Raw genomic sequence first — 16,856 nt, 5'->3', positions numbered from 1 at the left:
AAAGCCATATTTGAAAATGCACTTACAATTTGCTGATGAATATTCAGGATTGCGGAGTATTCGGAAGGGGCTCCTTCCTGTGTGGTCTCCCAGGCTGACCATCGTGAAGTTAGGTTGGTTCACTGTCCAACTGCCTGCTCGGTGCCCCCCTAATGTGTCATGTTTGCTTGTGATGAAACTGATAGGGAAGGAGCCTGGCACAGAGAATTATAAGATACTGACAGAGCACAGAGCTCTGTTCATATAGCCTAGCTACACTCCCCTTCCTGCATGCGCAAGTAGCTACACAGAGCAGGTACATTTGGTACTGGTTCTCCACAGCTGTACAAACTGAGTGACAAGCAGGAAGCTCTGACAGCCCCAGCCTTAATAGATTTCCAGTTACACTCATTATCCTCCCTCTCCTTTCCCATCTTTCTTATTCCTTTTTTTGTTTGTTCGTTTTTTTGTTTTTGTTTTGCAAACGTCAGCAGTCTAGTTCACTTGAGTAAACAAGGCTTCATCACGTTGCTCTTTATCAATGGGTTGCTTTGCTTGCCTCATTATGGTGCTTACCTGATTACTTAACTATAGTCCATAATTCAATCTTTTATATTCTACTTAAAACAGCATATTTTTAGTAATTCAGTGCGATAGTTTAGCCTGCTGCACTGGCAAATGAGAATTGCAGTGTTAAAGTAATTTTTGGCATTTCAGGGTGCCGAATGCCGAAGCACACAGCTATAGGCATTTTGAATTGATTTACAGACGCTGGCGTGAAAAGCGCAAAACTGTAAAAAATTGCATATATGAATCGCTAAGACTGATTTGCTGCATTTCAGATAGAAATTCTTCTTTTTCAGTTTTTGCAGAACAATACATAGTGATAAATAGGATCTATTATTCTGTATTACTTGAACTCTGTGCCAACCAGTTTGAACAGTGTGCTGATAATTACAGTCTTTCGGTTTTGTCCAGTGGTGACGCAAGCTCAGTGTTCTTATGGTAATAAATATTACACTTAAAGCATGTATTCACGGCATGTATCTAGCAAAACATCTGAGCTTAAAGAAATGTGCCTTCACTGTATATATTATACTTACAGTACTGTATATATTCACACTCAGCATCTACGAAACTCCAAATCTTCCCTGCATCTCTGATACGCTGAATAGCTGGATAGGAAAACAAATATAAATAAACAAAAAACTCTTCTTTTTTTTTCTCCCCGTTGCAAGGCTATTTTTACTGTTAGACTGAAATATTATGAAGTGTTTACAGTACAAGTTTCCCCAGGGTAGCATAATATAGTTGAAGGCTTTTTTTCTCATCGTTGAGAAAAACTATCACATGAATTTACGAGCACAGTTACGAGACCCACCAGAGCTGTCATTTCCAGGACCAAGCTGAGTAGTGCTTTGCAAGTCAAAACTACATTTAGGAAGCGCAGTGAAAATGTGCAATTGGCAGCCTTACATAAAGAACAAGAAGGTCTAGAAGGTGTGATCACACTGTGGGTTTCTTCATGTCAGGAGCTAGGAAGGTAAGCATTACACCTTTGCTAATTAATTCTTTGACAGCTTTCTCTGTTGCGCAGGAGATTGACTTTTAAAAATCATTTTCTAGTCCACATATTACCATATTTTTCTGCTGACCCCCCATTACCAAATGGATGCTCACTTCTCAGAGTAATGATGCTGTTTATTTGAACTTCTGTCCTTGCTTCCACAATGGCATTTTCACACTTTTTTTTTTTAATTCATTGATATATAGGCTTAGCTTTAATAAGAAAAGATCTGGGCTCTATATCTGTATTGTCCTATTTATCTAGGATATATTAAGATCTTTATATTCAGCATAAAAGAGTTTACTAAAAGGAAGTTCAGTTGAGATACCGAAGGCTGATAGATACAAAGTGAATATCTGTAAAGTGCCTTAGAATCCACTTCTGGTCACTTCTGCTTGTTAAAACTTTGTTTAAAGGTAAAGGTGAACTTATAAAGACTTATTGACAGAATGCGGTGAAAATACCTCTGAGTCAGTAATACATATAGACTATATTATTGATTTTGGCTCCCCTTAAGAGATTGCCAAGGGTAGGGGCAGCATAATCTGTAGAAACAATATAACTCGCTTCATCCTCACAATGCAGAGCACACATGCAGAGCTGTGGAGTCGTTACAAAAATCCTCGGACTCCGACTCCTCAGTTTAGGATTCCCCCGACTCCTCTAATTTGCATATTACAATCTTGTTCATTGAAAGTATGTAATATAAAAGGCATTCCATCACTGCCAAAGCTTAGGAATTTTAAAGGACAATTAAAGCAAAAGGGATATGGAAGCTGCCATGTCTATTCCCTTTTAAACAATACCAGTTACCTGGATATCCTGCTGATACTCCGGCTCTAATACATTTAACCATAGAGCCTGAACAAGCACGCAGCAGATCAAGTGTTTCTGACATTATTGTCAAATCTGACAAGATTAGCTGCATGCTTGTTTCTAGTGTAATTCAGACACTACTGCAGCCAAATAGATCAGCAGGGCTTGCAGGCAACTGGTATTGTTTAAAAGGAAATAAATATGGCAGAATCCATATTCCACTCACCTGAGTTGTCCTTTAAATGCTTGCCGACTGCGTCACACCGATGGGCGTGGCCGCGGCGACAGCCCCAGGACCGCCTAACGCCGATCGGCGTAAAGTCCTAAGCCAGCAGTTTGCAGGAGATTGCACGCAGGCTGCGCGCGCATCTCCTGCTTGAGGGGCGGAACGCAGCTCCGCCTTCAGTCTCCGATTGGCGATCGCCATGTTTATATCAGTACAGCGCTGCGATCAGCAGCAGCGCTGTACTGGGGACAGCCGTGTGACACGGCTGTCCCCCTGCGGGACTTACAAGCGCTCGACGGTGATAGGCTGAAGTCTATCACAGCCGATCGCTGTGATAGGCTGGCGGGGGGAGGCAGGGAGTGAGGGAAAATATTTAAAGAAATAGGGTTTTTATTAAAAAAAAATTTTTTTTTAAAAAAATTAAATAAACCTGGGGGAGCGATCAGACCCCACCGCTTGGCCTTGAAGCTGCAGTGGCCAATTTTACATAAAATAGCCTAGTCACTAGGGGGGTTTAACACTGCAGTCCTCAAGAGGTTAATAAGATGGCATCTAATTTTGGGAACAAAATGCTCCTCGCCAGGAAGCTGACACTTTTCCCTGTCAGCCATCCTAGCCTGTCATGGTCAACCTGAATGCCCCAGTATGTTGTCTGTATAATACAATTCACTGGAGCCCCATATCTGCTGGGTTCCAGCATGTAGCCTTGCCACCTTGCAGAAAAGCGCTTCTACCTTTTCTATATCTGATATAGAAAAGGCCAGGGGCATTTTCTGCAAGGAGGCAGATCTATGCGCCGAAACCCAGCTGATACGGGGTTCTAGTGAATCTTATTAAACAGACCTCAATTCACTAAGATCATGCTGGAGATAAGTTTTCTCTTGCCTTATCTCCACACATCAATGGTGCTATATTTACAGGGCTTCACTAAAGAAGCTTGCCTTATTAAGGTGTAGAGATAAGTTTTCACAGTGAGAGAGTTATCTTATCAGTTCTGTCCTTAACCTCCCTGGTGGTATGATATGTGCGGCTGCGAGGCCGCGGTAAAGTTTTTTTCAACTTTTTTTTTTTCTAGCATGTAGCTAGCCTAGCGCTAGCTACATGCTTTCCCCCCCCTTTCCAGCGGCATCCCCCCGTATCCTCTGATCGGCGCCGCTTGCCCATAAGGAAATCCCGTTCTGAACGGGATTTCCTTAAAGGGGTTCCCCCGTCGCCATGGCGACGGAGTGACGTCATCGACATCGTGACGTCACAGAGAATCCCGATCCACCCCATAGCGCAGCCTGGCGACGATTGGCCAGGCTGCGCAAGGGGTATGCGGGGGGGGGCACTGTATCGCGGCGGGTAGCGGCGCATCGGAGGCGGGCAGCGGCGATCAGACCAAACACGCAGCTAGTGTTTGAAAAAAAATTTTATGTAAATCGGCCCAGCAGGGCCTGAGCAGCACCCTCCGGCGGCTTACCCCGTGTCACACACGGGGTTACCGCCAAGGAGGTTAAGTTACCTCCTCTGTAGTTCTTTTCACATGCAGTTAATTAACAGCCTGTCTTTAACTTTAGAATTCTGTAGTTATTGTAAAGATAGAAACATTAACTTTAGAGAGCTCTCCTTAACGTAACCATTTCAGCCCGCGGGGATTTTTCACCTTATGCAACAGAACAATTTTCACCTCCCATTCATTAGCCAATAACTTTATCACTAATTATCACAATTAATTGATCTATATCTTGTTTTTCTTTGGGTGGTACATTTTGCTTGAATTATTATTTTCTAAATGCATTTGAACAGGAATAATAAGAAAAAAAGGGGAAAAAAATCATCATTTCTCAGTTTTTGGCCATTATAGCTTTAAAATAATACATGCTACCATTATTAAAACCTAGATATTTTATTTGCTCATTTGTCTCGGTTATGACACCATTTAAATTATGTCCCTATCACAATGTATGGCGCCAATATTTTATTTGGAAATAAAGGTGTATTTTTTCAGTTTTGCGTCCATCACTATTTACAAGCTTATAATTTAAAAAAATGTTCGTAATATACCCTCTTCACATGCATATTTAAAAAGTTCAGACCCTTAGGTAACTATTTATGCTTTTTTTTTTTTTTTTTTTTTTTTTTTTATTGTAATTTGTTTTCTAACTTTTAAGCATTATTGTACCTCTGTGTTTTTATGTACACCAGAGATGCATTTTAACTAAACTTAGGATATTCTATATTCTACAAATCTGTCCACAAAACCTGTCCAACCTACATTTCCGATCTTACTCAGAGGTACACGCCTAGCCGCTCACTCCGCTCTTCCAATGAACTTCGCCTAACCACCCCCCGCATCACCCAGTCCCATGCACGCCTCCAGGACTTCTCAAGAGCTGCTCCAACACTATGGAACTCCCTACCTCCACCCATTAGGGCAGCCCCCTCCTTCAACATCTTCAAGAAAGCCCTCAAAACTCACCTTTTCACTCTGGCCTACTACCCCTCACAAGTGCTCTAAACCTACAGCTGAACTCTGGTCCCCTACCATTCGTGTCCTTACCTCTCCCTCTAGATTGTAAGCCTTTGGGCAGGGTTCTCCTCCTTTTGTGTCCTACCTGATCTGGCACCTCCATTACTGTGAACCCATGCCATGCATTTGAGTGAACCTAACTTGCCTAATCTCCATGCTTCATCCAGTGACTAAGCATTACCTTGTACTCATACTGTGCTGTGTGATCTGGTTTTCTTGTATTCCTGTATTGTCATATTGCTGTATGTCACCCCTAAATATTGTCTGTAACCTAAATTAATGTTCAGCGCTGCGTAATATGTTGGCGCTTTATAAATACAATAAATAATAATAATAATAATATTGCTGTAGAGTAGCTGTTAAATAGAAATCAAAACTTGTCCTTGCTAAGAGTGCTTGTAGAGGGTGAAGACAGGAACAAAGAACATCAATCAGGCGCTAACCAATCTAACTGGGTACATGTAATGGTGGGCATACACGGTTCGTTTTTTCCGCTCGATTCTCCGCTCAATCGATTTTGCAGCTCGATTCTCTTATCTTCCGCTCGTTTTTCTTATCTTTTTCCATCTATCTATCTATTTATCAGGAATCGAGCAGCAAAACTAACGAACGGGAGATCGGACATGTTGGAAATGATCTATCTAACCATCTAATCACCCCATAAACGAACAGTGTATTCCCAGCTTATGTGACATGCAGGTACTCTGCAGGAGAATAAGGTTATTCATCCTCTATTACACATTGTTCATGCACAATCTGAACCAGGTTTACGGGTGATACACAACACCTCTGCAATCAGAGTGCAAAACATTTTCAGTGGATTCACAACAGCTCTACAGGAAGTGCATATGTAGCGTATAGTACTGCTGGGTAACTTAATTCGTAGTCACCAAACCCAATTTTAACAACATATCAAATTAATTGATTTCATGAGCAAAGGGAATGCATACATTTGCATACAAAATTTGCATAAACCTGCATCAACGCAGAATTATTTGCATCTAATTCACCATCCCTACTACTGACACAGCTACACATCAGGCTTTATTATTACAACAGAGATGTTATTTATTATATATACAGCGACGTAGCAATAGGGGTTGCAGAGGTAGCCACCACAATGGGGCCCTTGGGCCAGAGGGGCCTTCGAAGGGCCCTCCCTCAACTACAGTATTAGCTCTCTATTGGTCCTGTGCTCATAATAATCACTTCTAAAGATACTTTGAATAGTGGTAATTATTAACAAACTGTTCCCCATCCTCTTCTTGCACCTCAGACACTGTAGTTTCCATTGGCAGGTTTTGGTGCACCGTATCAATTGCTAGGTATAGAATGCTTGGGGCCCCATTGTAAAACTTGCATCCGGTCCCACAACTCCTTAGCTATGCCACTGTGTATATATATATATATATATATATATATATATATATATATATATATATATATATATATATATATATATATATATATATATATATATATATAAGATTCCTGTTTACACATCAGATATACAGTCACAATCAGATATGTACAGGGAACTATATAGGGGATGGGGGGTCGCTATATATCAGGCAACTGTATAGGGCAGGGAGGACCACTATACACCAGGGAACTTTATGAGAAAGGGAGGTGGGCAATGTTCAGTTTCAGCCCACTTTGTATTTGAGTTTGACACCCCTGATCTAGAGCCATAGACCTCAATATCTTTCACTAATGATGGTCAGGTAGTCTGAAACACCTGTATGCTAGTAGAAAGCCAACATTTAAGACACCAGGGTGCAATGTGCACCCCTTTTAATACTGAATCTGCAAATCGGCAGTGCTGGAAATGCTGATATTCATATATAAAGAATGTATTTAGACTTATTTTTCAAGGCTAGTTGACACAGGTCAAGAAAAGTGCGCACTCCACCACAAATGGGCCTTCCAGTTTTACAGCTTAGAAACGTTTTAAGGGTAAATGTGGGAGTTGTGTGCACCAATTAACATCACTTTATTCTGTGTAGATTTACAAAAAAAAATCAAAATCCTTTATTAATCAAATATGAAAATATATATTTATACTAAACCTGGTGCGTCCATGTTCCAGGAGCGTCTTGTAGATGTTCTCTCCCAATCATTGTCCACCCTGTGTCCTCCATCCCCCCCAATGTCCCCTTGTGTCCTCCTTTGCCCCGTCCGTCCCCTTCCGTCCCCCTGTGCTCTCCTGTGAGTCCCCTACTGTTCCCCTGTGTGGTCCCCCAGTACCCTTGTGTCTCCTTTTGTTGTTCCCATGTGCTGCCCTGTGTGTCTCCCCCTGTGTGGTCCTTTGCACCCCCCCTTCCCAGGGCATTTCTCTTCCACTCCCCATGTGTAAAATCAATTCTGGCTCATCTCACCAGCGATTCCAGCGGCAATCGGCAGACCTCTCCTCCCATGCGGCTCCCCCTAGTGAAGGCTTGTGCTGATGGGGAAGACTGATGATCGTTGCTGGTGAGGTGTGCTGAGCTGCCGCTCATTGATTTTACACTGGGGGAGCGGAGGTGATGGGGGGGGGGGGGGGAGCGGAGGAGATGGGGGGGGGCGGAGGAACGTACAGGGGGACAAGGCAGGCAATCCCCGGAATTGCAGCGGGTCAGCGGTCTGTACCGGCAGGCAATCGTAAGTCAGAATCCCTGTCTTTGGAATATGGGATGCAGGACTTTTTCTCCCCATTTTTTTTAGGGAGGAAAAGTGTGTCTTATATTCTGAAAAATACAGTAATTTTGCATGATTCCTTTTCCATGGAACTGCATGATTTAGGTGAGGGTTGCAAAACCTTGGCACAGCCTAATAACAGGTGATTGTTTTCATGAATCCAACCAGGTTTGCAGGCTTTTTTTCTGATTTGTGATGGGCTTCAGTCTAGTATTACCACAGTAAATCGAGCCATTTCTGTTGGTAAAGTTCACAAATGTCTGACCGTGGTGAGGATGTCTAGAAAGCTGGTAAAATATTAAAATAAATAGATTGGTAGGTATTTCTTGTAGCAAAAGAAACATTAAAAATGAATACATTTTCACTGAAACAATTATGGTACAATCGCTTAGCTCTGTAAAAAATGTACCTTCAATTTTCTCACTTTCTATTCTCTCCTAGACTATTAAAAGTATGTGGTTCGGAACTAGTGCGCCTGGAGCTGGCCTGTGGCCACTTCTTAAATGAAACATGCCTGGAAGTCATTGCAGAGATGTGTCCAAATCTTCAGGAATTAAACCTCTCCTCTTGTGATAAGCTGCCACCTCAGGCTTTCAGCCATATCTCTAAACTCTGTGGATTAAGGCGCCTTGTTCTCTACCGCACAAAAATAGAGGTAAAGACATTCTATACTTGGTATTCATTTTAGCTGTGTAAAGCATTTATCCCATCTTGTTGGAGTACTTTCTAGAAGGGGCATGTCAGTGGACACTGTACCATGGCACAGATGTTCCTTATTAAATCTGTTTAGCTACTTTGTTAAAAATAATTTTGCCTTCTTAAAAGGAGAAGAGATTTGCAAGTATTCCATATTACGTGAGCAATATGATATTCCCATAATGCACTACTTCTGCTCAGTTAGTGAATATGCAAATCATTCCCTAAAAGCTAGGTATATATCAAGAGTGATTGGTGTATTGTATGCCTATAGCCTATTCATTTTACAGAGCCGTGTAATTCAAGTTGTAGACAGTTGTTCCAAGCTATGTTGGCCATCATCAGTGCAAAGCAGGGATTGACGTGACTGTAGGTAGAACTTGGTCTACAAAAGGCTACAGAGTACCCAATGAAGTAACGGGGAACTAGAACCACTAGGCTTTTAGAAGGTGCTAAAAGGAACCTAAATGCTATCCTACCTTTTTATCACTGTATAGATTTAAAATTAACCTTTGAGCCCAGGGAGATAAAAATGAGATAATTGCCTCAGGTGGGGTAAGCCTCTGTGTCCTAATGAGGCTTCCCCCGTCCTCCTCAGCCAGCCCCATCCAACCCTGGCACCCCTGAACCACCGATAATAGTAACAGGGGTGCTGCATGCAGGCACACTAGCAGCTTTCTGCTCCTGTGAAAGCCGCTACAGTGCCTGCATGCAGCACTGACAGGCCCTTGTCATCAGACTTTTGGAGGTCCCACTGCTGGAACGCGGCTGAAGGGGAGGATGAGGGAAGCCTGCTTAGAATCCAGAGGCTTACCCTTCCCGAGGTAAGTACTCCTTAGGGGAACTTTTTTTCACTTCATGGCCATTTTAAAGGAATAATCTCTGTATTTGCCAATACAAGTGTGGTTTCACTTGTTATAAGAAAAACAACTGTACTGTTGTCTACCATCTCTATATACTTTCACACGTCTGCATTCTGCTGAGCTGACCAGAACATATTGATATTGGGCTTGAGTCACTGTGCTTAACACGGTGTAACAGTGCAAGGTAATTCTTACGCACGTAAAATAAACTACTGGCACTTCAGGATAGCAGGGGCATGCTATATGCTCTACTGGCAGCGTAGCATGTGCTCCTTGGCATCGACTGCTCCTTCCAAATGCCACGTGATAGTGACGTATTGCTGCCATGATTCTTCACTAGCGCGGTAGTAGCAGCTGTGCTAGTGGGCACGATACGTCACTATCGTGCAGCATTTGGAAGGAGCAGCCGATGCTAAGGAGCGCACACTACGCTGCCAGTAGCGTGCATAGCGTGCCCGTACTATCAGGAAGTACTGGTAATTTAATTTACATGTGTAAGAAGAATTGCCTCACACTGTTACGGTGCGTTAGGCATAGTGAATCAAGGCCAATGACATTAAAAACTGGAATGGTTTTATCGGATGAAATAAATAGGAAAATGGATGGAAATTTCTGCATTTTATTGCCATCCAGTAACTTAAGTTGCTGCTACTAGTAGAGAGACTGGACTAGGTTATTGTGAACGCAAGTCAGAGTTCCTAACCAACCCCTTTCCCCCGCATGTCAATCTGTCAAATAACCAGAATATATCAAATGTCACACAAACAGAAGAACACATGTGGCTCACATAGTACATGTTGTACAGACACATTTGTATGTGTACACATACTGGATTTTCCTTGGCCTTACTGATTGTTTGCGATTGCCTCCAGTGAAAATTGAAAGTGTGTACTAGGGTCCCCTGAATCATTGACTGACATCTATATTTCTTGCACATGCTTTTATTGGAGTATTCACTGCAGGACATCTTACACATCTCCTCCCCAACCTTCTCCACAGAAAAGAATAGGAGCTGAACAGTATATCTGTACAGAGATTGTTCCTAAACTGATACCTGAAATTATCAAAAACAATAATTTAAGTGTGTATGTGGCTTTACATATGCAAGCACAATCACATTGTATATACACATTGTGCTTGTGCATGGCTACGGTCATTATAGGCCTCCTCCTCATTTGTTTAGTCGACTCCGACTCTTTGTGACCATATATACTTCTGCACGCCAGATGTCTCTGTGTTTAGGCGGGATGACCAATCTGCCAATCACCCGCCTGCCCATTGTAAATTATGTATGGAGAGGATTGGTTGGGGTTATCCTGTTGCTCCTACCTGCATTACCTTCTGGGAGGGACTTTGGCCAAGCTGCCACTCACCCTCCCTTTGTAATCAGTGCGGTCAATGGAGGAGGATGTGTGGTCAGCCAGAGAGTGCAGGATAAGGCATGCCAGTTGGCTGCACATCATGTGACTGTGCCTTGAGAGATTAAAGTGCAGGTGTTTCCACTTCTTTTTTTTCACAACATAATTTCTGTTTGTCAGTAGTGCAACCAAACTAAAAGTAGTTTTACCTGGAAAAGGTTGCAATGCTGTGCAGTTTACATAAATTGGCAAAAATATACACCATACACTGCTGAACAGCCAATAGAGGAGATATTAATAAGAATATGTTAAATCTGAGGACCCTCTTAATCATCCTTAAATGTTCCTTGTGGAGACATTCTATTAATGAAACTGATCATCTTAAAGTAATACTATTGTACTATTGATTAAAACAACTTTTTTTTTTTTAATGCTGTAAGTTGGGGCACACATTACCACTAGTACTAAGAGCAATTTACTTTCTCACACAGGTCTGCTTCTCTGCTGTGAAGTCCTCTGTCCGTTTTAGATACAAAAAGTGTTAGGTTCTTAGAGGGCTAGACCATGTTCCTGCACGGGGTGTAGGGGGGGGGGGGGTGCTATCAACTCCTCAGTGTACAGTATAGTTTAATAATCACCTTGCTGAAAGAATCTTATTCAGATGGTGGTAAGGGGTTAAAGATCCCAGCAAGGTGTGTTTATTATCTTTGCTTCTCTAAATGATAAAGATCCTAATAATGCCTTTGTAAACCGCATCTCTCCCTCTCAGCACAGCACCACATAGCAGCCTACAAAGTAGATGCATCCTGGAGTGAAAGGTCACAAGCAAGCCAAACGGTCAAGAATAGTGTATACACATCTCCCTGCTAGTTACATTACAGCAATATTACAGCGGATCTAGCTACATGTTCCCGCCTTAGATCAGCCTCCTCCTCCTCCTCATGTCTCCTGCATGCCGCGACAAAGTGAAGTATATTTGTGAGCTGTGTGAGGAATGAAGGATGATTTTTAAGCATGGAGAAAGGGATAGAATATAGAGTAATTAAAAAAAAAGATGTTTTGATAGTGTTCCTTTAAAGGGAAGGTCCAAGCAAAAAGCCCCTGGCTGCCGTCCTGTGCTCTCGCCGCAGCTGAAGTTGCTTCCGGTGTCCTGCGCTGCATAAGCCGACCTTGCCAGGTCGGCTTCTTGTGCGCTCCGCGCGGGTCGCGTGGTCCTGCCGGCCGGACCACGTGACCCGCGCTGTGGAGTGCACATGAAGCCGACCTGACGAGGTCGGCTTCTGCAGCGCAGGACACTGGGAGCCACTTGAGCTGCGGCGAGGGTACTGGATGGCAGCCGGGGGCTGGAGCAATCCCCAGGTAACTGGATTTTGTTTTTTATTGCTTGGATGTTTCCTTTAACATCTTTTTATCTTAAAGCTAATGTAACCAGGGTTTTTTTTTTGTTGTTTTTTTTTTTAAAGGCAGATACTCACCTAAGAAGAGGGCAGGCTTGGTCCTAATGAGCCATCCCTCTCCTCTCCCGGTGGCCCCGGTGCTGCGCTGGCTCCTCCGTTCTTGTCCCACGCCGAGGGGACTTCGGGAGCCGAGTCCTCCCGAAGACAGGCGGCACACACGCGAACGTGTCATAGAGGGCGCGTGCGCAGTGTAGATCGGCCCATCTTTGGGAGCACTCGTGCTCCCGAAGCATTTCCGAAGCCTCCCTTCGGCCGGGAGACAGCGGTATTTGACCGAAACGGTCGAGTACCGCTACGGGGGAGCCAGGACAGCAGTGGGCACCGGGAGAGGAGAGGGAGTGCTTTATGGGACCAAGAGCCTCCCTCTCCTTAGGTGAGTATCTCACTTTTTTTTTTTTTTTTAACCTGGTTCCCATTAGCTTTAAACATCCTGCATTTACCTTGTGCAGTGAGGGAGGAAATGAGTAGAAGAAATGCGGTAACTCTCTGTGTAGAATCAGAAGTGCTGAGGAATCTGTTCCTGATAAAGCCACCACACAAACCATAAGCTATGCTGAAGACGTGCCTGCTAGATCTCCTCATCTCTATCAGGTGCTCTGTTATGCAGTGAGCAGTCATCCATTGATCTAGCCTCACAACTGCTGCTTGTTCTGAATCATCCTCTGCACCGCAGCATGAGCGAGATGTTATCTTGTCCTTCCTGAGCACTACCATTCTATGAATAGTCCATTTGTACTGTGGAAGTCTAATACTTGCCCACAGTGTTCAGCAACTAGTTCAGTGGAACAAGCTATCTAAATACTGAATTGATTTTCTTCCATTTCTTTGTTCAATACGATGTTCCTTGCCGTGTAAATACCAAGCTCTGAAGTGTTGCTGATTGCAAACATTGTTGTATTTGTTCTATTATTTGGTTAGCCATGCACTGTCCTTTTTAATTCCCATTGGATTTTTGACTGCGTTTGAAAGCCATTGCTGGGTCTTTTGGCTTTTAATGCCTTTTTTAGCTCCATAGTCAGAGTGGTTGGAGCTTTGCTTCATATGTTCATAATTTTAAACACTATCGGTCCTGGCATTTTAGATGGTTATTGATGTATGGTAAAAGCTAAACCCTAATCAGACCACTAAATACACAAATGAAACATAATATGAATGAAATGTCTTATGAGATAGTGGATGTTTTGTTCCTTTCTAAATTACAATAATAAATGGCAGCCTTTTTTCAACTGCATGATGACAAATATAACATATTTTACATTTATTGGTGGAAGCCCTCCCTTCTTTTCATATTGCCGGGACAGAATCCGGAAGACTGGTGGAGTAGGAAGTTTCTGGCAAGGAGGAATTGCTAATGGCTGCCACCTGTATAACCCTAGTTATGAAAGGAGAAGGGTGAAAAGCATGCACTGAAATGCTTATAGGCTTGAAGGAGTGTATTTGTCTTTGTATGTGTCAGTGGTGCAACTAAATATTTTGAATTAAGAAAAATGTTTTTGGTTTGGGTCCGCTTTAAAGGGAAACTATCTCAAGAAATTGAAAAATTTAAAGCACATACACAGAAATGTGTTTTCCCAGAGAAACATTAGCTATATTACATTTATGCTATGTGGCTGTCACTTACGGTAGGTATTGAAAATCTGACAGGTCTTGGACTAGTCCATCTCCTCATTCTCAGTTATTTCTTTGTTTGCAAAAACACTTACTAAACTGCAGTTGCTCAGTCCATCTGCCAACATTGTGTGCAAATGAGTAGGGAAGCTGGCTAACTTTGTATACATCCTTTATACATCCTATACATACTTTTGTATACATCCTATACATTTTATATGAATATATTTTAAATTCATTCTTTTTGGTCCTTTATGCCATACAGCTTGGCCAAAGGACCTTTTGCAGCCTGCTGAGAGTGAGATGCAGCACCGCATTGTTGAGGTCACTGTTCCTCTTATAGGTGCTGGAATCTAGACTGTGTTTAGTACAGTTGCTACTGTGGACATTTTGCACATGCCACTGTCGCTATGTTAAACCACAAGTATAAAACACTGCAGAACAGGGTAAGGTTCATTTTATACTCTACTGCTCTACATTTTACCTCAACACATTTCAGGGGATTTCAGTGGACAGACAGAAGATGAGCCTGTTCACACATTTCCTTTAACTGTCTGTTATAGTGTTGTCTGTTGCCTCCCCTGTAAAAAAAATCCAGCTAATAAAACTTTTCCATAAATTTCCAAAAATTGCATACTTGCCTAATGAGGCTTCCTTCGCTGTCCTCTGGTCCCCCGTTGCTGAGCGCATACCCTCCAATAGATTACTGACAAGGGCTTGTCAGTAATTTTTATTGGTGGCGCAGTCCACTTTAAACACGAGTGCAGCCGTAATGCGCCAACATGACTATGGCCGCTCCTGTGCAGTAAGCCAGAGCCTTTGCTACTGTGCAAGTGCAGACAAGGCTGCAGCATGGTCGTGCTAGAAGAGGAGCATGGTCCCGATCAATTGGAGGGGTGGTGAGCTACTGACTGGGGGCCAGAGAACAGTGAGGGAAGCCTCATTAGGATCCAGAGGCTTCCCTCTGCTTAGGTAAATAGGTGGTTCTGTACCTGAGCTGAGGCTCGGATTCTCTTAAAAGTCCAAATAAATGTAACAATTATCACTGCCAGGAATTCCTTTCCATAAATTATCAGCAAAAAGGCAGGTCTCGCTAGCTAAATTATGATTTTCACTAATTCTGCAGCTTGGCAGAATCCACTGTCACTGCAGCAGACCTCTATGCAAAGGGACTTGCACCTGTGATAAAATTAGTGCAGAAAACCCAGTGCAGAAAAATAAGTTCAGCCAAATGGCTCAGGACATTGGCAGTGGTGGTGCGGTGCATTGTGAATGCCTGAATGCATCTTGTCATGTTGAAGCAGTATTTGGCTATAGCCGCGGTAGATTTTTGTGTATTGACACCCAGCAGTCATTAGAATTGTTTTTTTAGCTATTCGTACAACAGTTAAAAATGTACTTTTTATTCCTTTTATTAAACAAGTGCAGTAGTGTGTGCGTGTGGATTTATTTTTCCTTCGTAGCGCACAGTGCTAGGCAGCTGCTTAGTGCACTTGTTGTGGTAAGTGCTGGTGCTGTACAACTGGGTAGATCTTCAGTAGTATCCTTGTCAGCTCATTCAGTCCTGAGACACAAAGGTCAGAAATTGATGCTGATTCTCTTCAGCTTTATTGACATTTCTATCAGTCTTTGGATAGAGATGTCAGATATTCCATTCCTGCTCTTTTGGGATGCTCTTGGGTATCTTTGCTTATGACCTGGCCTCCTTATAGCTTTGAACTTAACCATTCTTTTTTAAACAACCCCTTTGGGAAAATGCTGGCGAACTTAAAGGGAAATATGTCTGTAGAGAATAAGAAATCACTTCCAAAGTGACAGACATTTAGGGCTGTAATGATTTTTAGACTATAAACCAATCAATGTTCTGGGTGCCTAGGGACTCATTAAATGGCTTTTGTAATGTTTGTAAGGGAAACCTAAAGCTGCCTTATAAGCAAGGCAGGTGATGACCTAATTGACCCTTTCTTTTTCTTGTTTCTCAAATCTGCTTTTGACATGATTCCAATGGCAGCAAACAGCACTACTTAACATTCTGAACTTCTGCACAGAAATACAGTACCTTAACCTTGGCAGCTGTGTTTTGGTAAGTACCTGAAACGGCAATTGTGGTTTTTCCCTCTGTTTGCAATCATCTTGTATTTCAAATCAGTTCAAAATTTGAGTTTAGAAGTTGGCCATTGAACATAATCTTAGCAGGTTAGAATTTTGCACATGAAGACTACATGTATGATTATCTGGGGTTTTAAATAATCAGGAAAGGAATGCTTCTTTTTTTAATTATGACCAGTAGGTGTGATCTCCCAAAACTAAAATTTAAGTTGCTGCAGCCCCGTGTTTAAAAACGTTTACTTTGTACGCTGAGATTAGTATACGCTTGTATTGCTCTTATAACTGGCAAATATCAATCAATGCTGGCCAGGAAAAGCTCTCTGCCTGGCCTCCTTCCTGTGCTCCCCCCACCTTCTCTGTCAAAGTGTGCTCGGTATATGGGCACAAAAAAGCTGCATGGTTTAGTTGCAAGAGTAGTGACGTGTCAGCAGTTGCCACAGTGACGTGTCACTTCAGCAGAGGAGGCGGGGGAGCATGGAGAAGGCCAGACAGAGAGCTTCTCATGACCAGCTGATTACGAGAGCTGTACAAGCTTGTACCACTCTTGGCACACTAAGTCAATGTTTTAAACCTGGAGAGTGGCTTAAAGGACAACTGTAGTGAGAGGTATATGGAGGCTGCCATATTTATTTCCCTTTTAAACAATTTCAATTGCCTGGCGGCTGTGCTGATCTATTTGGCTGCAGAAGTGTCTGAGTCGCACCAGAAACAAGCATAGGGCTAATCTTGTCAGATCTGACAATTATGTCAGAAATGCCTGACCTGCTGCATGCTTGTTCAGGGCCTATGGCTAAAAGTATTAGAGGCAGAGGATCAGCAGGATAGCCAGGTAACTGGTATTGCTTAAAGGAAGTAAATATGGCAGCCTCTGTATACTTCTCTTTACAGTTGTCCTTTAAAATTGATCAATGTTAGAAGAGATGGTGAATGTTGCTTATGTCAAGTTTGGAACACAAGTGCCGTTGATGTAGATGAGCATACATATTGTC

At 42.6% G+C, this 16,856-nt stretch overlaps 1 protein-coding gene across 3 annotated transcripts in view; it reads left to right on the top strand.

The window, feature by feature from the left end:
* FBXL4 (F-box and leucine rich repeat protein 4) overlaps window positions 1-16,856 on the top strand; it is a 68,830-nt gene that overhangs the window by 35,080 nt on the left and 16,894 nt on the right. For all 3 annotated transcript variants that reach the window (XM_068231211.1, XM_068231210.1, XM_068231212.1), the window contains exons 5-6: window positions 8,218-8,431; window positions 15,770-15,841. In XM_068231211.1, coding sequence (XP_068087312.1) covers window positions 8,218-8,431; window positions 15,770-15,841 — 286 coding nt within the window. The remainder of the gene's footprint in view (window positions 1-8,217; window positions 8,432-15,769; window positions 15,842-16,856) is intronic.

The sequence above is a fragment of the Hyperolius riggenbachi genome, chromosome 4 (assembly GCF_040937935.1).
Source record: "Hyperolius riggenbachi isolate aHypRig1 chromosome 4, aHypRig1.pri, whole genome shotgun sequence".
Taxonomy (NCBI): domain Eukaryota; kingdom Metazoa; phylum Chordata; class Amphibia; order Anura; family Hyperoliidae; genus Hyperolius; species Hyperolius riggenbachi.
Note: the sequence above shows the minus strand (reverse complement) of the source record. Positions and strands in the feature narration are given on the sequence as shown.